This window comes from Aspergillus thermomutatus, assembly GCF_002237265.1.
Source record: "Aspergillus thermomutatus strain HMR AF 39 chromosome Unknown NODE_197, whole genome shotgun sequence".
Taxonomy (NCBI): Eukaryota; Fungi; Ascomycota; class Eurotiomycetes; order Eurotiales; family Aspergillaceae; genus Aspergillus; species Aspergillus thermomutatus.
The window spans coordinates 35,725-56,517 of NW_020798246.1; the positions used below are offsets into that span (position 1 = coordinate 35,725).

Genomic DNA, 20,793 nt, shown 5'->3' on the forward strand with positions numbered 1-20,793 from the left:
CATTTTCTTTGCATTTTTCCTTATCAGATGGTTTGTCATAGCAAGTGATCTGGCAGCCAAGGTCAACTTTGACATCTGCATTGTCATCGCGGCTTGCTGTCGCATATTCGCCTTGTCCATGCCTGTCACCTTTTACAGGGCTACAGCACTGACTCTGGCAGTTAGAAATTGAATTGTCTTTCTCCGCCCCAACTGAGGCGTGATCGTTGTCAGCGTCCCGACAGCCCTGGCCGCCACAAGTATCATCGCCGTCAAACCTCCCTGCGTAAGGCGTGCTGGTTCCACAGTTGCTTGGGCGGTAGGGCTGGTCGGTACAGGCATTCTCGGGGGCTTTCACCCGGGTGGTGCTGCAGCAATCCTCGCGACCATCGCACGTCTGCTCAGTCTTGGAACAGCATGCTTTGTCACATCCTCGATCGGCCTCGGTGAGGTGGGAAGCATGGCCACATTCGTAAGAGGCAGCCACTTCAATGCAAACATCTACATCGAGATTTAGCAGGACCACCCATGCTTAATTCATAATGGACTAGTCGTACTATCGCACCAGCCCCCATCGGCACAACAACCGTCCTGTGGCGGTGGCAAGCGTCGGGAGCTCCCGCAAGGTGGGGAGGCAGTAGATCCACAAGGCATGCTGGATCCAAGGAACGGCTTTCTAGGATCAGACCAAGAGAAAGCAAACGCTGATGGACTCTGGCTGTGAGGTTGTTAGGAGATACAAAGATGGGGTCGAAAGACGGAATTGAGGCTTGATGAGAGAACGGAAGAAAACGAAGGGGACGCGGGGAACTTAATTGATTGGGCAAGACTCATGTGACCTGGGGAGATTTATCTGGACTAACACATGTCGATTCGGACTCGACTTGGCCAACATCCACCACATGGTGATATTGTTAATGATTGTATGTAATGAGAACTTCATCATGCAGCTCTCTGCTCTCTTTTCTAGGTTCACATCCCTTCCGACAGAATCCATGCTAGTCCTCATGTTGTAAACTGGGATTGTGGTCCAACCTTAATTTTGTCAGTGCTAAATATGTCTCTCGTTCCGACTCTACAGAAATAACTCGTGTTGATAATTCTAGGGCATTGATAATGATATTCAAAGCTACAGAGCAGGTTGCATGAACACGAGTAATGAAACTGAAATTGAGCCCTATTGTGTTGATCCTCGTGTTCGCATATCCGCAACATGACGAGCTCGTATCCAGCTAAACATAGCTCTGCCAAGAAAGAAATCATTTCAACAAGCATCCATGTTAGGACTATATAAGGGTAATGGAAACTGCAATAGTCAAGCTCAATAATCTAACAACGCACAATGAAGTCCATCTTCGCCCTTACTAGTCTCCTCTCTCTCCTTCTCTCTACCACTGCAGCAGACCCCCGTCTCTGCCCCAAAGGGAATGGCCCTCTCACGGCTTCAGCCTTTACCCTCCAACAAACCAATGACAACCCGCATCTAGCCTCCCTCTCTCATATGTTCTCTTCCGCCGGCAAAATGTCAGCATCTCTCACGTCCTTGACTCCGCCAACCGTGACCTCGTCAAGGGGAAGCCTCCTGTCGGGACGAGCCCGGTCGAAGCCTGGAAATGGAACTCTGGCGACATGGCGACTACCAAATGGGTGCCGCAGAGGATCACCGGTTCCGCTGATGCCTCAGCCTCGGGCAAATGGGACAGCCGCGAGATGTGGCTGGTCAGCTGGCACCGCGACGACGATAAAAGCGTGCGCGTGAGCTTTGTCGACCGCAAGACGCACAAGTACCGCCATGTGCTCCTGGTGGAGCCCACTGCGGAGGATAACTTTGCTGCCGTGCCAGTGCATGCGGGTGGGATTGCGTGGTACGGGGAGTGGTTGTATGTTGTGGATACGTCGCATGGCATCCGGGTGTTAGATTTGGGTAAGATTTGGGAGGTTGAGGATGGTGATGATGTTGGAAAGAATGGTGGGAAGTACTCTGCAGCGGGATACCTCTATGTTCTTCCTCAGATTCGGTAAGTTCATTTCTGCGATGGTTAGATAATTGTTATTGACGTCGACAGATCCTACAAATGGACACCGGGGTCCTCGTCTCCCTTCCGCTTCTCTTGGGTCTCTCTCGATCGCAGCGACGATACGCTGTTGGTCGGGGAGTTCATCCGCGACTCATCCAAAGACCCGATCCGTCTTGTGAAGTACCCACTCGACAGCAACACTGGCAAGCTCAAGACCAACGACAAGAGCATCGTCACAGCCACATGGGCGTACTGCGCCGATTTTCTGCGCATGCAGGGCGGCTTCTCATACGGCAACACGTTCTACCTCTCACGCAGCAATGGAAGGTCACCCAAAGCCGGGGATATGTTCAAGTGGAAGCCTGGAGGAATGGCGGAACTGCGTAGTGGATGGTTCATGGCGGGGAATGAGGATTTGAGCTATAACAAGGTGCGCAAGGAGTATTATACCGTGACGGAGTATGATGGGGAGCAATTCATTCTGGCTTATAACAAGATGTAGCCAGCATTGTATTATACTATCATTTGCGTTCCCTTGGAATAGAACACCTCATGGTGATCAACAGTGGAGCACCACGATTTGTAATCCGCATCATTTATTAACTGACAGCATCAAGACATCAGCATTTGCATCAATGTATTAATAATTATCTTTAGGCCATATCCTCAGCCGCATACTGCAACTGATATATAAGTAGTCTCCCCTCATCCGACCATTCTCCACAATCACCATTACATCATAGCAATCTACACAACCACGACAAGATGAGCCAGAAAATCGGCGTCTTTCCAGCCTCCGGAGGCCTAGGAACAAGCATCATCAACCACCTCGTCAAGCTCGTCCCCGCCTCACAACTCATCCTCATCAACCGCAATCCCGAAAAGCTAGCCGCGCTCTCACGCGAGGGCGCAACAATCCGCCGAGCAGACTACGATGACCCCGCAACCCTCGACCGCGTCTTCGACAACGTCGGCGTGCTCATGCTAATCTCCTACGCCTCCTTCGAGATCCAATACCGAGTAGAGGTACTCCTCAGCCCTCCACCCCCGCCTCCTCTGCTCAAAGCTAACGCAACCAGGCCCACAAAGCAGCCATCGACGCCGCCCGCCGCAGCGGCGTCAAACACATCTTCTACGCCTCCCTCGCCTTCGCCGGCGACCTGGCCGAGTCCAGCCTCGCGCACGTCATGGGCGCCCACCTCGCGACGGAAAAGTACCTGGCCGAACTCCCCGGCCGCTTCACCTACACCGCCATCCGGGAGGGCCTATACTCCGAGTCCTTCCCGATCTACACGGCGTGGTTCGACCTGCACAATCCAGTCGAGGAGATCACGATCCCGCACAACGGTACGGGGCCGGGGGTGGCATGGGCGAAGCGCGACGAGCTGGGCGAGGCCACCGCGAAGATGATCTATGCGTATGCGAAGAACCCGGCGGGCTTCCCGTATCTTAACCGGGTGGTGCTGCTTTCTGGTGCTAGGGAGGTGAGTCTGAGGGAGACGGTGGAGATCCTGGGGCGGGTGGTGGGGAAGCCCGTGCGGATCCGGGAGATCGCGCCGGAGGAGTATGCGGCGCTGCCGCAGGTTGGGGATAAGCATACGTACCACGGGGTGAATCTGGCGAGGGAGTGGGCGACTGCGTGGGAGGCGATCCGGGCAGGGGAGACGGCGGTTGTGTCGCCTGTTCTGGCGGAGATTCTGGGGAGGGAGCCGGAGGATTTTGAGACTACGATTCGGGGGTTGGTCGGGGGTAGACAGTAGACGCTGCCAAGCATGGGATGATTCCGTGCGATATGGTTTTCAGGCAGGTCTCCCCTAGCCAATATACACCAGATTCCAGCTCTGATGCTTGCAGCGGTTCCATGAGGTATAGAGAAAGGAAACCCCTTTCTGCATAGACTCAGACTAGCAATTCATAGCAACCTCAGACTAGTTGGGTTGCTATATCACTTCATCCTCGTTCATAGTGCTGCAAGATGTAAGGCGCCGGGAATCATCGCCACGGCAGCCGAGTAGCGGCCCAGATATACTAAAGGATCAGTATGCTCGTTGGGAGGTTCAAATATATATCAGCAATTGGGCTCGGCTGGCCTGCGGCAATATTCTCATCCGCTGGTCAACCAGTAGCAGTTTGACAGGACTCCACTTCTTACTGTCATAGCACGTCAGGCAAATAGTCTACTGTCTATTCCTCAGGATCTGGGGAAGTAAATAGTACTATGCCCCGCTGTACCCAGGAGTCAGGTACCAATGTCAGTGCATCAGTGGTTGACAGCTTTGGGAAGTAGATGAGCATGTAGAAGATCAAAGCTACCTGGCATCACTCAAGACTTAATTCTAGAGTCATAGTATCTGACCTAGCCTAAGAGGATTACCCCTTTTGGCCATTATGCGTTACTACGGTAGACCATAGTGCGATCCCCCAAGCAAAGTGATGCTGAAGTCTGAAGAAGCCAAGTAACCGATAGGGCTGAGCAATGCATGTGAGTCAGCTCGACTACCAGGCCATCCGATACCCTAGCCGTCATGGCAGATGGCCACATCTAGGATACATATCTTACCCGGTCCGCTATCCCAGCCATGTTCTCAACGTGAGGCAAGGTCACACGCTCCTCACAAATTTCTCGGACGAGATACTCGGAATCAGCGCAGAAAAATCACCTTACCTTCCAGCAAGCATACAGATCCGAAAGAAAACCCCAATGATGCAGTTGTATCACACGCCCACGGAATCCGAAATCCACGCCCCCCGGTCAAAACCATGGCCACAACCTTAACAGCCACGGCGCAGCAACACGAAAACCAATGAAGGGTAACCTCACGCCGCTGACGTGCCAGGCACCAGATGGGTCCTCGCAATCAGAGATCCGGGATCACACCACTGAGTGGCATGCAGAGAGACCCTTGAGACCCGGCATCCGTGCCGGCTCGGTGACTGGGTCGTGGATATCTGGTTGGCACTGACTGTCTCCAGGACAGTAGGACTAGGGTACTGCTGGCGGATGCACCCGAGAAAACTCTGAGGATGAGGGCAATTGAGCTCGTAATGGGAATTGCGTAGGTGGTTATTGGTTGTTTTCTGACGGATCCATCGTCAACGGCGTCGGTTCGCTATCTGGGGTACGCGAGCCACTATCTACAGCTAGGCATAGCCTCATAGGTACAGACTACAAAGTGGCAGAACTATGTGCAGAACGCACAATGATTGAACAGTCGTAGACTAGGGGGATTTGAATGGTTCTTGCGAGTATGTGTTTTTGCTGTATTGTACTACACTTGCTATATTAGATAGAATCCTATACGTCTGGATGAGATTTTACAGCATTGATTGATTCTACCGATACTGAGATTGATGGCGAGATAAACCATGACCACTCATCGAGATCTACAACAGCTTCTGTCCAGACTCCAGCGACTCCAGCTGTCCAGACCAACACATCCGTACTGTATCCCGTCGGATTGATGGAGCTACAAGAGTAAGGCTAGGAGGATAAATTCAATTCCGCCCAGAATCAAGGCAATTGGCTGAATGCTCAGAGTAATAATACCTAATATCGAGGCGCTGTTTCAGCATGGATGCCGTATTCTGAGAACTGTATTGTATTGCTGCTTGCATGCCAGAAGCAATAATACACGTAATCAGCATACATACCGGCCGTGGACTCGGGGCCGAACAGCCTGGTTCTGACGAGTTTCGGCCGAAGCGTCTTGGCATCGGCCCCTATTCACCCATTCCTGGTTAGTCGACGGTCTTCCGTTTTCTCCCTTTTGTCTAACGGTTGTAGTGCAGCTGCTCGTCCACTCATTTTCATCCGTTGAATTTCCTACATCCACTATGCGGTTATCATCGTTCAGCCACCATGGTACTTCCGATCTCTGACATCTGGACCTGTCACCTCTGACGTCGGTGTGTTTTTGTCTTCATGCAAGAAGATGCTCCTGGTTTCAACGGCTCTCGTCGGAGCCGACCGATGCTGGAATACCCTGCATCCGGCTGGGGTGATCTCGGTTGCGCGTCACCGGTGACAGGTTGATTGCTAGACAAGCCAATGTTTACCTATCCTAGCTGTTTATTTGCATTGTTCTAGATGCCTGACATCACCTCGGTCGACTTCTCGGCCTACATGTATGTTTTGTGCACAGGCTTTATATATATCTCGGCGCGGCCTTCTGACCTAGATCATCTTCAGATCCACGGTTCTATATCTGTCAATCAGAGACGCTCGATTTATATCACTGCCCCAGCTACAGCTACAATCTCAATTGTCCCTTTCAACTCCGTACTCAATAATCCATCACTCCACCATGGCCTACAACAGACCTGATGCCTCAACGGCATTCACCTTCGACAACGATGACCGCTTCGTCAACCAACAAGCCAAAGGCCCCGATCCATTATCGGCCAATTGGAGTTACGACAGCGCTATCGATCTGTTTTCGCTCAACACCATGCTTCCCGAGACCTTCCCTCTCGACATCCCCAATGATATGCTGCTCGATCCTAAGGATTTCCCTGTGGATCTGTTCGCTCCCCCGGCCAATATCAGCGGATTTGCAATCTCCCACTCTGGCGAGGACTCTCTCTCCTCGGTATGTTCTCATATTACTGTCATCTCTACAATCGTACTAACAAGGACAATCCAGGATCTGGAAAGTGACGATCAACCATGGTCTCCCGCCTGCCGTGTCTCATCACTCGACTCGGCCGCAGCAGACGCCCCCGCCGTCTCGCCACGCACAACCGAAAAGCCAACAAGCCGCCGCAGAACAGCCACACAGAAACGCGAACAAGCTCCCCGCTGGTCCTCCAGTCCTGAGATCACGCCGCAAGAATACCCCGTCACCTCACAGACCACCACCTCGCCCGCTCCCACCCCCGCCTTTCCCCCCGCAGCCTCAACGTCCCGCAAGATCTCGCGCAGTCTCTCCGCCGACTCGCAAACAGCAACAGGCCGCAACGCCGCCAAGCGAGCTGCCCACAACATCATCGAGAAGCGGTACCGCACCAACATGAACGCCAAGTTCGTCGCGCTGGAAAAGGCCATGTCCGGCAGCGGGGTCCAAAAACCCACCAAGGGCGGGTCGGCGTCCGCCTCGTTGAAGAAGTCGGAGATCCTGACCAATGCGATCGCGTACATGCAGGAGCTGCAGGACGAGAACGCCACGCTGCAGAAAGAGCTGGCGCTTCTGAAACAGAATCTGCTCCCGGGCGGGCTGTGGCGACAGAACAAGGAAAGTGAGAAGCTTCGCGCGTAGCGAATCACATTGCAAGTCTCTTCTTATGACGATGTATGACTATCATGATCTTGTTTTTCATTGGGTTCCTCTCCTATCGGTCGGCGCTGGGATTACTCTGACTAGTTAATATACCCAAAAGTTAAGTTCACTTATGCAATTGTCCTATTCATAAAATGCTAGACCACAATCAATCCTGGTAAGTACCCTAAGTGAAGTGGAGTCCCAGCCTTCGTCCAAAACATGAGCATGAGCAAATTACCATTCCCACAACATTCGTAGCAAAAAATGCAGGAAAAACAACGCAGTCGCTAGGTACCTCATCTCCGCTCCTAACCCCCGTATCCTCAAGCTAATATATGAGAGCCTGAGACAGATGAAAGTACCCCATGCAAGTGATCAATAACGTAACGCAATCACCTCCATGCAGATCGGACTCCGCACTCCGTGGCGGATCTAGACCAGACCTAGACCTAGACCCTATCCCAGCCTGTCCTGACTACTGAGCACGAAGTACTTTGCTCCCCTGGCCAAGTCCACCAAGGATACTTGGCAAGTACTTACCTTGTCGATTTACCCTTTAAGGGCAATGGATACTTGCTCCATTGGGCATGTGCTCGTCTCATCCATGTCTACTACAGCCTACAGGGTTAGGACTATTGCCAGAAGAAATCTACAGAGTGTGTGGATGGATAATAGTTGTGGCGGGTAGAGTCGGGATCTTCCGCTTGATCCCTGCTGTTCGTGTCTGTGTTTGTGTTTGTTTTTTGATGAACGTGGAGGTGGATGTGGATGCGAATGCGACTGATGATATGCATCGCTTGTACTTTATCTTTATCTTCGCCGAGAATGCTGCAGGGAATCGAGGCAGGAGAGCCGATATATCGCGTACGGAGTACCACTCCCAAATTGAAGATCGGCGTGGGACTAGTCGCTTATCCACCTTTTTTCAGTTCTCATACCAATGGAATAGGTGCAGAGAAGCATCCTCAGTCGTCATGCCAGGTTGCCGCCGTCTCTTGAATGAGTGACTTGACAATTATGAAAACAAGGGTTCGTGGAGTCGACGACTGTGCCATTAGGCCGACAGCAACAACCCTCAACCATGTAGGACGCACAGTCCCTTCAAACCCTGATTTGCAATATCTCCGATGCCACAATGAGAGAAGGACATGCACCCGGTAAGCTCTTCCATCGGTCAAGGGCTACCGGACTCGCTCGGCTCTCCGGCTTGGAATCACACATGCACCGCAATGACAACGGCAGGAAGAGAACCAGGTATACAGACACGGCGTTGGCGCCGGGTTCCGCGATTGGAAAGGGAAGCTTTTAGGAACATGTCGTCTGTGTAGTGTCTTTGGCCTGGATTTTGCAAGGGCGGGATCTGGAGAGAGAATAGTGCTTTAGTCCATGTGAAGAAAAAGTTGAGTACAAGGAGCCAATGCGAGTGGTTACAGAGGCCAGTGCCTGCGTCTTCTGGAATACTGGCCTGGGGAGGTTGCATTTCTGCGATGACTAGCTACGCGCTGAGGGCTCACGGGCTGGAAGGGTATGAGGTTGACACGATGTTTGTCGGGTTTCTTTGCGTTATCCCGAGGGGTCGAAAAGCAGTATCTGGTCGAGCAGAGAGCATTTAGTGAAGAGGTTACTATGCAAGGCAGCATTTTCGAGGTGCCTCACATGTATCTGAAAGATGAGTCTCCTCTGCATAATGTACAAAGTAAATCCATGGGCAGTAATCAGAATCCAGACCAAGCAGACAATGTCAGAGTTGATCGAGGCAAAAGACGTCTGTGCTTTGGCCGATCTGCATGGTAAAAAGGAGATAGCAGTAGTTGATAGCGTTAAATGAGGCTTGAGAAGGATGGTTCTGAGCCAGATAATCACAAATGTGCTGCACAGACTGTGAGATCCTCCACACAAGGAGAGACACAACGATCTTTGCTTGACACGCTCAGCTGGAAAACCGTCTCGATAGTTGCTTTCAATAAGACCTGGAGCAATCGTGATGGTCGTTACAGATTTGATCCCTCACCGTCTCTAAGATTCCTGATGGGATCCCGTGGCCTCTGAGTGTTCCTCTTGTCAGTAGCACTGGTAATTTTCAGTGCTCCCAGTCAACCATCTTGCCAGCTCAAACAGCTATCAAATCGTCATCGGCTTTTACATGTCTCTGTCGCTCTGACCGCGGCTCAATGACTTATCAAGAAGCCAACGAAATCAGCACACCGATCTGCTAGAACGACGGTGAGAGTCCGTAGCGGAGACAACAGGAGAACCCGACACTCCAGGATCTAAGGAGCTCAGGAGACTGAAGAATAAGCATAGATTGATAAGATGCAAGCCCCACTGATATCTCGACCTTTTCTATTTGAGGCATCAATGCCAGGTTCAATTTCGTTAGTTCCATGAGGCCTCTTTCAACTGACGCGTCATCTTCGAGAAAGCCAATGACGCGGCCGATCTGTCCCACAGCACCCGATTTGGGGCGAGTTCGACTCTTTGAGGGAGGCAGCCTTGAGGAACACCGCTCGAGATGATCAAATCCCCACAATTTCTTCACCTCCCACCGGATACGACTTTATCCGAAGTCGCTTCGTTGTGGGAAACCAGTAGGTCTGGCGCGGGACGGCCAGGACCTGACGCAGGAACGGCTATCAGTCCCACATCTGCATGCTTGAGCTTCCATGGGTATACGTACTTCAATATCCTGAAGAATTATGAAGGAGGCAACATGTGTCTGAAAGGCTATTTCCATCATCTAACGTGTTCCAGGTCCGTCGCCAGTAGTCTCTTCCCAAACACAGACTTACGTATTCGTGAGGTCTCACTCTCAGCCATGTTCGCAGCTCAGCTGAGATGGGTCCAAGTCTGCTCAATGCATAGAAATGATCTGCATGAGCTTGGGGCGAGCTGCTTCATATAAATACCCCCATCGTCATACCAATCTTTGACCAAACTCAACTCTCCATTCGTTACAATCCATCACTCGTTCGTGTCACTCATTGACTTCATCATGCGTACCTCCCACGGCATAGCTGTTGCTGCCCTGGCAGCGGCAGCCAACGCCGCATCTCTCGCCGACGTCTGCACGGTCTCCAACGTGCAGTCCGCCCTTCCCTCCAACGGAACTCTTCTCGGTATCAACCTGATTCCTTCCGACGTGACTGCGAGCGCGGTCTACAACACCACCTCCAGCGGCGGCATGGGTGGTATGGGTGGTGGCGCCAGCAGCAGTGCCAACTACCCCTACTGCAATGTGACGGTCAGCTACACTCACCCCGGTAAGGGCGACAAGGTGGTAGTCAAGTATGCCTTCCCCCAGCCTTCCGACTTCAAGAACCGGTTCTACGTTGCCGGTGGTGGTGGTTACTCCCTCTCCAGCGATGCCACCGGCGGTCTGCAGTACGGTGCGGCGTCGGGTGCCACTGATGCGGGCTACGATGCCTTCAGCTACAGCTACGACGAGGTGGTTCTGTACGGCAACGGATCGATCAACTGGGACGCCACGTACATGTTCGCCTACCAGGCCCTGGGTGAGATGACCACTCTCGGTAAGACATTGACCAGAAATTTCTACGGCCTGTCCGGCAATGCCAAGGTCTACACCTACTACGAAGGATGCTCCGACGGTGGTCGTGAGGGAATGAGCCAGGTTCAGCGCTACGGCGATCAGTACGACGGTGTGATCACGGGCGCCCCAGCCTTCCGCTACGCCCAGCAGCAGGTCAACCACGTCTTTTCCTCGGCTGTCGAGAAGACCCTAGACTACTACCCTCCCCCCTGCGAACTGGCCAAAATTGTAAACGCCACCATCGAGGCCTGTGACCCTCTCGACGGCCGCACGGACGGTGTGGTCTCCCGGACCGACCTCTGCAAGCTGCACTTTGATCTTTCTAAGATCGTCGGTGAACCATACTACTGCGCGGCGGAGATAAGCACCTCGCTCGGCTTCGGCTTCAGCAAGCGCCAGGCCGAGGGCAGCACGACCAGCTACCAGCCTGCGCAGAACGGCACTGTCACCAAGGAAGGTGTGGCTGTGGCCAAGGCCATTTACGATGGCCTGCACAACACCCAGGGCGAGCGCGCCTACCTCTCCTGGCAGATCGCCTCCGAATTTTCCGACGCGACCACCGAGTGGAACAACGACACCAGCTCCTGGGAGCTGAGCATCCCGTCCACCGGCGGTGAATTCGTGACCAAGTTCGTCCAGCTTCTGGATCTCGACAACCTGTCCAACCTCGACAACGTCACCTACGACACCCTTGTCGAATGGATGAACACCGCCATGGTGCGCTACCTGGACAGCCTGCAGACCACCGTCCCGGACCTTACCGCTTTCCAATCCTCGGGCGGCAAGCTGCTGCACTACCACGGTGAATCCGACCCCAGTATCCCTGCGGCTTCTTCCGTGCACTACTGGCAGTCCGTGCGCTCGATCATGTACCCCGGTGTGTCGGCCTCGAAGAGTCTGAAGGAGCTCCAGGAGTGGTACCAGTTCTACCTTGTTCCCGGTGCGGCGCACTGCGGCACCAACTCCCTGCAGCCCGGTCCCTACCCGGAGAACAACATGGACATCATGATCGCCTGGGTGGAGAACGGAGTGCAGCCGACCCGGCTGAACGCCACGGTCTCCTCTGGCGACTACGCCGGCGAGACCCAGATGCTCTGCCAGTGGCCCACCCGTCCTCTGTGGAAGGACAACTCGACCTTCAACTGTGTCAGCGACGAGAAATCGATCGAGAGCTGGACCTACACCTTCCCTGCCTTTAAGGTTCCAGTCTACTAGACTATCACTTTGATGCAGGAATTGTATTCGTTCTTCACTTCTATCTACTATGCACATGTACAGTAGAACATTCAGTTAACCATTAGTCATTCAGTGACATATTACAAACATTTCGTAAGGCATTTCCACAAATCAACAGTTAAGAACAGGACAAATCACTCCTTCTGCTCCAAACTCTCCCCATTCGACAGTCTCCTGTACCACATTAGCCTCTTGTCCCCGATCCAAGTCCAAGTCACAAGACAAACCTCTTAAACTCTTCAATATCCCTCGCCATATTCCCCGCGCCACTACTCCTCCGATCAGGATGATCGTGATGCGACTGGCCGAAGTTCCCGAGCAGCTCGTTGAACTCTACATCACATCAACCTCGCCGTCAGCATCTCCTCATATGCACCCCGGAAAGGAAACGAAACGAAAGGAAAGGAAAGGAAAGAGACATACCCTGTTGACTCTGATGACGCCGCTCCTCCGCCTCTTGTTTCTGGGCGAGGGATTTCGCGCGGTCGTGTTTGAGGTGTCCGTGTTTCTGGAGGAGATCCATTGTATCTGTTTCTTTTCGCTTTGCTTTGTTTTCGTTCTTGTGCGGTATACGTGCGAGTGGATAGATGAAATGATGGTGATGGCGATGGTGATGTGTCCGGGGTATGGGTGAGGTAGTTATATACGCAAGCCAGGATTGAGGAATAATTACATCATGATCTACCTTTCTTTCAGGTAGGATGATCCTTGATGAAATGCGGACTTGAACTGGACTGCGCTCTGGGTGGTTGGAGGTGCGTGGCGTGCGTCATAGTGGGTGGATGTGGGGGTGGCCAAGGGAATTTGATTTTATGCAGCGCACGCAATAATGGTGATTGCTCACGAGGATGATAGATGTGTGGCTATGCATGTTGTTAAGAGTTTACTATAAAGGTGTGTGTTTCTGTGTGATTGATGGCTGAGGATACCTGAGGTAAGGTACCAGCTGGTTGGGTCTAGGTGAAACCGTTCGCCTACCGCTACAGGGAGTACCTTGACGTTCGACAAGCCTCATGATCTTGGACTTCTGTTGCAGGCAGGATACCTTGGATAGAGAGGTATTAGTGTTGATGAGTTCTTATGGCCAAGCGCCAAGCTGATATTTCACCGGTAGAAAGCACTCTGAGCCACGCGACAGGGTCTGGGTATTCTTCAGGGCTCAGCCAAGAGAAGAGATGAAGACATCAATGGTGTCATGGTCCAAGCGAAGGTCTGGTTGATATTTCCAAGATACATCCTTTCGCCTTGGAATAACCATTGATGGGATGACTTGGCATGATGGTCAGTTTTCGATATTGACGCGAAGACTGAGCATGACAGTAACATGTATATACTGTGCAGAAGCAGGTTCTTAGCACGGAGGATTCTCCACGAGATGTGGTATAGTTAATGCAGATGCTATATTATGATATGCACTACCAATGTAATTTGCACTGAGCCATAGCGACATATATTAAGATTCGAGGCTTGACTGTCGGTGATCTTATCTCTTACCGGAGGAAATGTTTATATGCTTAGGTGACTTGATTGATCATTATTGTGATTAGTGTCTGGATCAAGGGAGGTAACAGAGGTAAATATAATTGAGTTAAACACAGCCTTGGTTCAGGCTCTGGGGTATGGATGCAACCAGAGGAACCACATGTGTTAAGGGGAACTAATGGCTGATCCAGAGTTCATACTGACTTCCAGAGTATATGCAAGCCAGCATATCACATGTGCACTCTGTTATTCTGCTCAGAGCTATGGATGCTACCTATGCCACTGGGGATAGACGCAACTTTGGGAGTAGCCGAACACGCCATATTTCATGTGATATAGCTCCATTGCCAAGAGATGAGCAATTCCAGTCCAAAAGAGCATATTGACAAAATCCAATGGAGGAGATGCCAGGACGGAAATTGTGCCATGTCTGATGCCAAGCTCGTTAATATAGTCCTTCATCTAGCGGAGGCCAACTACAGCAAGCCATGCAAGCCTCGACCACTCATGCTTGTAGTGATCAAGCTTAGGCTGAGCTATCAGTCGAATGGCAAGACCAGACCAATCATAGGTCTATATTCATCAATCATCATCTTATCACCCCCGTCTTATCGGCGACGGTTGTTCGTGTTGAATAATGGATACTACCTACCCCATCTCCATACAGTGGCTGTACGGACGTGGCCGACAATGCAACTGTGGACGGAGTGTTCACCCTTGGACCGAGGTAGGTACAGGCTGTAAGGTGTACGGAGTACAGAGTAACGATTAAAGTATTCCTTGATCACATCAATAGTAGCCGTCGACCGTTCAATAATTGATTACTGTCAAGAAGACAGGATCAGTCTGTATCTGTGCGTGCTCAGGCCAACAAGGGATTGGTGCCTGGCAGCCTGGCTCATATCCCGATTGGGCGATCAGTCTTGGCGAATTCTCAAAGGTTTCAATATCAACAAACAATCAAAGACCTAGCAAAACTACTTCGACATCACACCATTCCTTCATTCATCAATTCAGCAGATGACAATCGCACATGGATCCTCATATCATGCTAAATGGTCTGCTACAGGCTATCTACAGCCTACACTGCATATCTGCCCTAGCCGAAATGAGGTCTGTCTCCAGGTGGAGCTCTCCTGACGATCCCCTCCCTGATAAGCCAGCCTCCAAGACACCAAGACCAGCCCCTCGCGCCATGTAACTCTTCTGCAGGACCACCGGAATTCCTGCCAGGGCAGATCCAATCGAAGTGCGACGACTTCCTGGATCCAGCAGGATCCCGTCGGTCCTCCGATTTGTTGTTCAGGGCCTCGGGTCAACCGTCATGGAGCTGTCCAGCGTCCACTTCCACTGTCCACTGTAGGAACAGGTATGTAGGTGACGGAGACATGCAGCCGATCAGTGATCTGTCACTGTTATAAATATTCTGCCACCTCCTCAATCCTCCTGACACTCTTCACCTTCGCCTTTGCCCATCGCCTCTCCTCAATCTGTCCCTTGACAGGCAGCGACATGTTTTCGTCGCTCTTGAACCGTGGAGCTCTGCTCGCGGTTGTTTCTCTCCTCTCCTCTTCCGTTGCTGCAGAGGTTTTTGAGAAGCTGTCCACGGTGCCACAAGGTTCGTTTCCTTGCATCAGTAAGAGGAGATGAGACTGACAAACAACAAGGATGGAAATACTCCCACACCCCCAATGACAGCGATCCCATCCGCCTCCAGATCGCCCTGCAACAACATGACGTCGACGGTTTCGAGGCCGCCCTCCTGGAAATGTCCGATCCCTACCATCCAAACTACGGTAAACACTTTCAATCTCACGACGAGATGAAGCGGATGCTGTTGCCCACCCAGGAGGCGGTCGAGTCCGTCCGTGGCTGGCTGGAGGCCGCTGGAGTGACGGATATTGAGGAGGATGCAGACTGGATCAACTTCCGCACGACAGTGGGCGTGGCCAATGATCTGCTCGATGCCGACTTCAAGTGGTACGCGAACGAGGTGGGCCATATTGAGCGTCTGAGGACCCTGGCATACTCGCTCCCCCAGTCGGTCGCGTCGCACGTCAACATGGTTCAGCCCACCACTCGTTTCGGACAGATCAAGGCCAACCGGGCGACCATGCGCGGCCGGCCCGTGCAGGTCGATGCGGACATCCTGTCGGCGGCCATCCAAGCCGGCAACACCTCCACTTGCGATCAGATCATTACCCCTCAATGCCTCAAGGATCTCTACAACATTGGGGACTACAAGGCCGACCCCAAACGGGGCAGCAAGGTCGCGTTTGCCAGTTTTCTGGAGGAATACGCCCGCTACGACGATCTTGCCAAGTTCGAGGAGAAGCTGGCCCCGTATGCCATTGGGCAGAACTTCAGCGTCATCGAGTACAACGGCGGTCTGAACGACCAGAACTCCGCCAGTGACAGTGGCGAGGCCAATCTCGACCTGCAGTATATTGTTGGTGTCAGCGCTCCCATTCCTGTTACCGAATTCAGCACCGGTGGCCGGGGTAAGCTCGTTCCGGACCTGAGCCAGCCCGACCCCAACGACAACAGCAACGAGCCTTATCTGGAATTCCTGCAGAATGTGTTGAAGATGGACCAGGACAAGCTTCCGCAGGTCATTTCCACCTCATATGGCGAGGATGAACAGGTAATTGCCAGCTCTCCATGATATATCGATAGACTGACCTCTTTAGACCATTCCCGAATCGTATGCTCGCTCGGTCTGCAACCTGTACGCTCAGCTCGGCAGCCGCGGTGTTTCGGTCATCTTCTCGTCGGGCGACTCCGGTGTTGGCGCGGCTTGCTTGACCAACGACGGCACCAACCGCACCCACTTCCCTCCCCAGTTTCCTGCGGCCTGCCCATGGGTGACCTCGGTGGGTGGCACGACCAAGACCCAGCCCGAGGAGGCCGTGTACTTTTCGTCGGGCGGTTTCTCCGACCTGTGGGATCGTCCTTCCTGGCAGGATTGGGCGGTCAAGAGCTATCTGAAGAAGCTTGGCCCTCGGTACCAAGGCCTGTACAACCCAAAGGGCCGTGCCTTCCCCGATGTTGCTGCCCAGGCCGAAAACTACGCCGTGTTCGACAAGGGGGTGCTGCACCAGTTCGACGGAACCTCTTGCTCGGCTCCTACCTTTAGCGCCATCATCGCTTTGCTGAACGATGCCCGTCTGCGCGCTCACAAGCCCGTCATGGGTTTCTTGAACCCCTGGCTGTACAGCAAGGCCAGCACGGGATTCAACGATATCGTCAACGGGGGCAGCAAGGGCTGCGATGGTCGCAACAGATTCGGGGGCACTCCCAATGGCAGTCCTGTGGTGCCATATGCCAGCTGGAATGCCACCGCTGGCTGGGACCCGGTCACTGGCCTCGGTACTCCTGACTTTGGCAAGCTTCTGCCTCTTGCTATGCGGAGATAGTCACTGGCATACTTCGAAGAATACAGCGTATTGAATGATATTTTCCTTGCATCGTATGAGATTAAGTAACCACGTCAATCGTTCAACCAAAGCGAGCGGCACCATGCTCGTACCACTCGCGATCCGTGCGACTCACTGATTGATTGCCATGCCCTTTATATCCACTTTGCTGCGATTTTTTTCACTGTGCTGTCAGCGCTTCGCCGAGTCAACCCTGTAGAACGAACGATGGGTCAACAGAAGCGAGTCAGTGTTGTGAGTACAGCCTCATCATTTTCAAGGCGATCGACGCCCGACCTCGTATTCCAGAGAACTACCCAATCCTCACACCTATGCGCATTAGACTTTGAAGCCGCCAAGCAGGAATACGAGTTTGTCCCGTCCAACGCAACACGGCACATCAGCCACACCCCTATCAACATAAAGGCACAGCGATTCTCTACTCTCTCATTCTTAAAACTGCTCAATTGCAGACAAGGAAGACCGCGTCGAAAATGCTCCTCTCACTCGTCACAGTCACCGCAATCCTCCAGCTGGCGGTAGCGACGAACCTCAGCCCGCCGATTCTCTACTCCCGCCACGGATCCCAACACGGGTCCCTCGAGAAACGCGTGAGCTGTGGAGATGGCACCTCGTGTCTCCTGGGGTCGTGCTGCGGCGATGGATGCGCGATGAACTGCTGCGCCTTGGATAATGGCGGTCGTAAGCTCCCCGGTCCCCGTCAGTTTACGTTCCTAGACTAATGACGCGACAAAGTGGGCTGCGGGATCGCAGAACGTTGCCAGTTCAAGGGGGATGTGTTTGTCGGGTGTTGTGGGAATTTCCTCGGGTGGGCCCAGGCCCTTTTTCGTTGTTGGATATCAGGGTGTTGGTGTTGATGTTCGCAGGGGCTGCACAGGCGAAGCAACACGAGTCACGGTCCACACGCCTTACTCGACTCTTACCCTCGGCGCGATGACTGAGGTTTCTGCTACGGCTACGGGAACCACGACGACAGAGCAGATGTTTACGGCGATTTCGGCTACGGCGTCTGCGACCACGACCACGACGTCGAGATCGAGGAGTGAGAGTGAGAGTACTTCGCATTCTCATTCGCGCGTGTCCGCGTCGAGTTCCTCTGCAGGGAGCACGAGCACGAGCACGAGTGTAACCGAGGCCGAGACCGAGACGACAACGACTGCTTCGACTCCGACGACAACAGCGAGGTTCTCGCAGAGTTCGTCGTCGCCGAATAATAACGGGGGATCTAGCGCGGGTGTGGGTTTGGGGATACCCGTTCTGGCTGAAATGGTCGCTCTGGGTGCTGTTCTGTTGTGAGGAGCATGGTTGAAAGAGCGATGAATCGATGTTCGATCGTTACTTGTGTCCTTTGACGGCTGGACGAATATATATGCCTAATGAATATTTACCCCGCATTTACTCTCATCAGACGCGGAAAAAAATGGCTCATCTCTGGATCATGGATGTAGGACGTAAAGTAACTCTCTGGTAGATGGAGACTGCAGATCGCGGACTGTCTGACTCGGTCGACTCGCATCGACTTTCCTTTCAGGGTTACTCCTTTTTCTTCGATCTTAGAGGAATTATCAGTGGTCAATTGAATTTCCCGTGACAATAAGCTCCTATCAACTCGGATGTGGATGCTGAAGAGCCAACCCCAGTCAGGAGGTCCAGCCGAGAAGAACACAAACCCCGCAAAGTGAAAAAAATTTAGTGTGCGGACTCTGCGCCGCCGACAAATCACTCGCTGCGCCGGTTATCAGCCAGTTATCAATATCATCACCAAGATGATGATCGCGCATTACCAATAATCCGAGTCAGTATCTAGACCGTATCTCTTCTATCTCTGTGCTCGATATCCCCTGTCGCTTCCGTGAGGGGAAGTGTCAAGTGTCTGTGCCGCTGGCATATATGACCTGCCGCAACTGCAAGCCCAGAATGGACATCCTCCATCACCTCCCAACTTCATCCCCTAGCTACTGTCTTTGATGGACGTGGAAAACATCAAACCGGTCGATTCGGTCGACCAGAGCGTGCAGGATGCGCGCGATCTCGCCACCATGGGCCACGACCAGGCCCTGACCCGCAAATTCGATCTGTGGAGCATGCTCGCGCTTGCGTTCTGCGTCTTAGGTATATCCCTTTCTTCCCTCGGGAATAGTGGATGCGATGGATGCGATGATGCTAAGGACAAGGTTGTAGGAACGTACTCCACTTTCGCGCAAGGTCTCAGCAGCGGGCTCACCAACGGCGGCCCCATCACTATCCTCTGGGGTCTTGTCCTGGTGACCGCGTGCAATCTCTGTGTTGCCGTGTCGCTGGGCGAATTGACGAGTAGCATGCCCACGGCGCTGGGACAGGCGTACTGGGTCTACAGGCTGTGGCATACGCCGACCGGGCGCTTCGTCTCGTACCTGTGTGCGTGGATCAACACGTTCGGGTGGTGGACGCTCACGGCGTCGCAGATTGCGTTTATGACGGAGTTTCTGCTCGGTATGAAGGTCATGTTTGACGATAGTTGGGCTGGGGCCGGGATCGGCTGGCTGCAGTTTGTGATCTATCTGGGGCTGGTGCTGGTGCTGACGGTGGTGAATGTTGTGGGCTGTCGACGGGAGAAGGCCCTGCCGTGGTTGAATGGGTTCGTCGGGGTGTGGTTCAGCGCGCTGTTTGTTGTGCTTTCGCTTGCGCTGTTGATCTCCGTCGGGACCAAGGCCGATCTGTCGTTTCAGCCGGGACGGTTTGTCTTTGGGGCGTGGCTCAACCAGACGGGGTGGAGCGACGGGGTGGTGTGGTTTACTGGGTTGGTGCAGGCGGCGTATGGGCTTACTGCGTTCGACGCGGTCATCCACATGGTCGAGGAGATGCCGGCGCCGAGGACCAACGCGCCGAGGGTGACGTATCTGGCGGTGCTGTTCGGCGCCATCACCGGGTTCATCTTCATGGTCGTCTGTCTGTTCTGCATGCAGGACGTGGACAAGGTCGTCGATTCGCCCAGCGGACTGCCGTTCATCGAGCTCATGCTCGAGACGGTCGGCCTCAAAGGCGGCGCCACTCTGCTCGCTCTGTTCATTTTCAACGGCGTCGGACAAGGCATCAGCATCCTGACGACTGCATCCCGGCTGACCTGGGGTTTCGCCCGGGACGGCGGTCTCCCCTGGAGTCGGTACCTGACGGTGGTCGATCCCGCCTGGAAGGCTCCTGTGCGCGCGCTCTGGGCGCAGGGGGTTTTGATCGCGCTGGTTGGCGTGCTCTACCTCTTTGCCAACACCGTCCTCGAAGCGATCCTCAGCGTCAGCACCATCGCCTTGACCATCTCGTACGCCCTGCCGATCGCCGCACTGCTCTTTGCGGGCCGGGACCAGCTGCCGCCTGGGCCCTTCCGCCTCGGCCGCTGGGGAACGACGGTCAACTGGATCAGCATCGTGTACTGTGCCATCACGACGGTCTTCTTCTTCTTCCCCGGCTCGCCCAACCCGGCCCCGGGAGACATGAACTACGCGATTGCGGTCTTTGGGGTGATGCTCGTGGTGGCGGTCGGGTTCTGGTTTGTGCAGGGGAGTCGGACGTACCTACAGACGGAGGATGCGATTGCGCAGCTGATTCTCGCGCAAGGTTTAGAGCTGGAGCCGGAGCCCCAGAAAAAGATGTGATTTATCATATTATCTTGTCAGATATCAGATACACCGTTCAGCTCCTCCTCGCCCTTCATGATCATTTCCTCCCAGTTCCTGCCCGCCAGCCACTCCTCAAACGGCTTCGTCTGTATCCCCAGCTGCTGGGGCATCATCACCTCGAGTGAGCCGGTATACCCGTACTCAGCAATAAACTGCGGCGCCTCCAGCACCTCCCACGGG

At 53.4% G+C, this 20,793-nt stretch overlaps 8 protein-coding genes across 8 annotated transcripts; 7 read left to right on the plus strand and 1 right to left on the minus strand.

Annotated features, from left to right (window-relative positions):
• Positions 1-118: 118 nt before the first annotated feature.
• On the plus strand, positions 119-2,499 carry CDV56_104632 (uncharacterized protein; the record flags this gene model as incomplete). The annotated part of the gene is made up of 6 exons (XM_026758251.1): positions 119-160; positions 214-265; positions 318-451; positions 548-699; positions 1,467-1,997; positions 2,046-2,499. 6 exons carry the CDS (start codon positions 119-121, stop codon positions 2,497-2,499), a joined length of 1,365 nt encoding a protein of 454 aa, XP_026611940.1.
• A 263-nt stretch (positions 2,500-2,762) lies between these two features.
• Positions 2,763-3,757, plus strand: CDV56_104855 (uncharacterized protein; the record flags this gene model as incomplete). Its single annotated transcript, XM_026758474.1, has 2 exons — positions 2,763-3,023; positions 3,077-3,757. The coding sequence occupies 2 exons, from the start codon at positions 2,763-2,765 to the stop codon at positions 3,755-3,757; spliced, it is 942 nt and encodes a 313-aa protein (XP_026611941.1).
• Positions 3,758-6,301: 2,544 nt separating this feature from the next.
• CDV56_105130 (uncharacterized protein) lies at positions 6,302-7,252 on the plus strand (the record flags this gene model as incomplete). The annotated part of the gene is made up of 2 exons (XM_026758749.1): positions 6,302-6,586; positions 6,641-7,252. 2 exons carry the CDS (start codon positions 6,302-6,304, stop codon positions 7,250-7,252), a joined length of 897 nt encoding a protein of 298 aa, XP_026611942.1.
• A 2,995-nt stretch (positions 7,253-10,247) lies between these two features.
• On the plus strand, positions 10,248-12,020 carry CDV56_105444 (putative tannase; the record flags this gene model as incomplete). The annotated part of the gene is made up of 1 exon (XM_026759063.1): positions 10,248-12,020. The coding sequence occupies one exon, from the start codon at positions 10,248-10,250 to the stop codon at positions 12,018-12,020; it is 1,773 nt and encodes a 590-aa protein (XP_026611943.1).
• Positions 12,021-12,175: 155 nt separating this feature from the next.
• CDV56_105594 (uncharacterized protein) lies at positions 12,176-12,564 on the minus strand (the record flags this gene model as incomplete). The annotated part of the gene is made up of 3 exons (XM_026759213.1): positions 12,176-12,215; positions 12,269-12,374; positions 12,465-12,564. 3 exons carry the CDS (start codon positions 12,562-12,564, stop codon positions 12,176-12,178), a joined length of 246 nt encoding a protein of 81 aa, XP_026611944.1.
• A 2,471-nt stretch (positions 12,565-15,035) lies between these two features.
• SED2 (S53 family peptidase) lies at positions 15,036-16,939 on the plus strand (the record flags this gene model as incomplete). Its single annotated transcript, XM_026759424.1, has 3 exons — positions 15,036-15,141; positions 15,191-16,167; positions 16,214-16,939. 3 exons carry the CDS (start codon positions 15,036-15,038, stop codon positions 16,937-16,939), a joined length of 1,809 nt encoding a protein of 602 aa, XP_026611945.1.
• A 494-nt stretch (positions 16,940-17,433) lies between these two features.
• Positions 17,434-18,256, plus strand: CDV56_105972 (putative GPI anchored protein; the record flags this gene model as incomplete). The annotated part of the gene is made up of 2 exons (XM_026759591.1): positions 17,434-17,550; positions 17,696-18,256. The coding sequence occupies 2 exons, from the start codon at positions 17,434-17,436 to the stop codon at positions 18,254-18,256; spliced, it is 678 nt and encodes a 225-aa protein (XP_026611946.1).
• Positions 18,257-18,927: 671 nt separating this feature from the next.
• On the plus strand, positions 18,928-20,589 carry CDV56_106079 (putative amino acid permease family protein; the record flags this gene model as incomplete). The annotated part of the gene is made up of 2 exons (XM_026759698.1): positions 18,928-19,072; positions 19,142-20,589. 2 exons carry the CDS (start codon positions 18,928-18,930, stop codon positions 20,587-20,589), a joined length of 1,593 nt encoding a protein of 530 aa, XP_026611947.1.
• Positions 20,590-20,793: the final 204 nt, after the last annotated feature.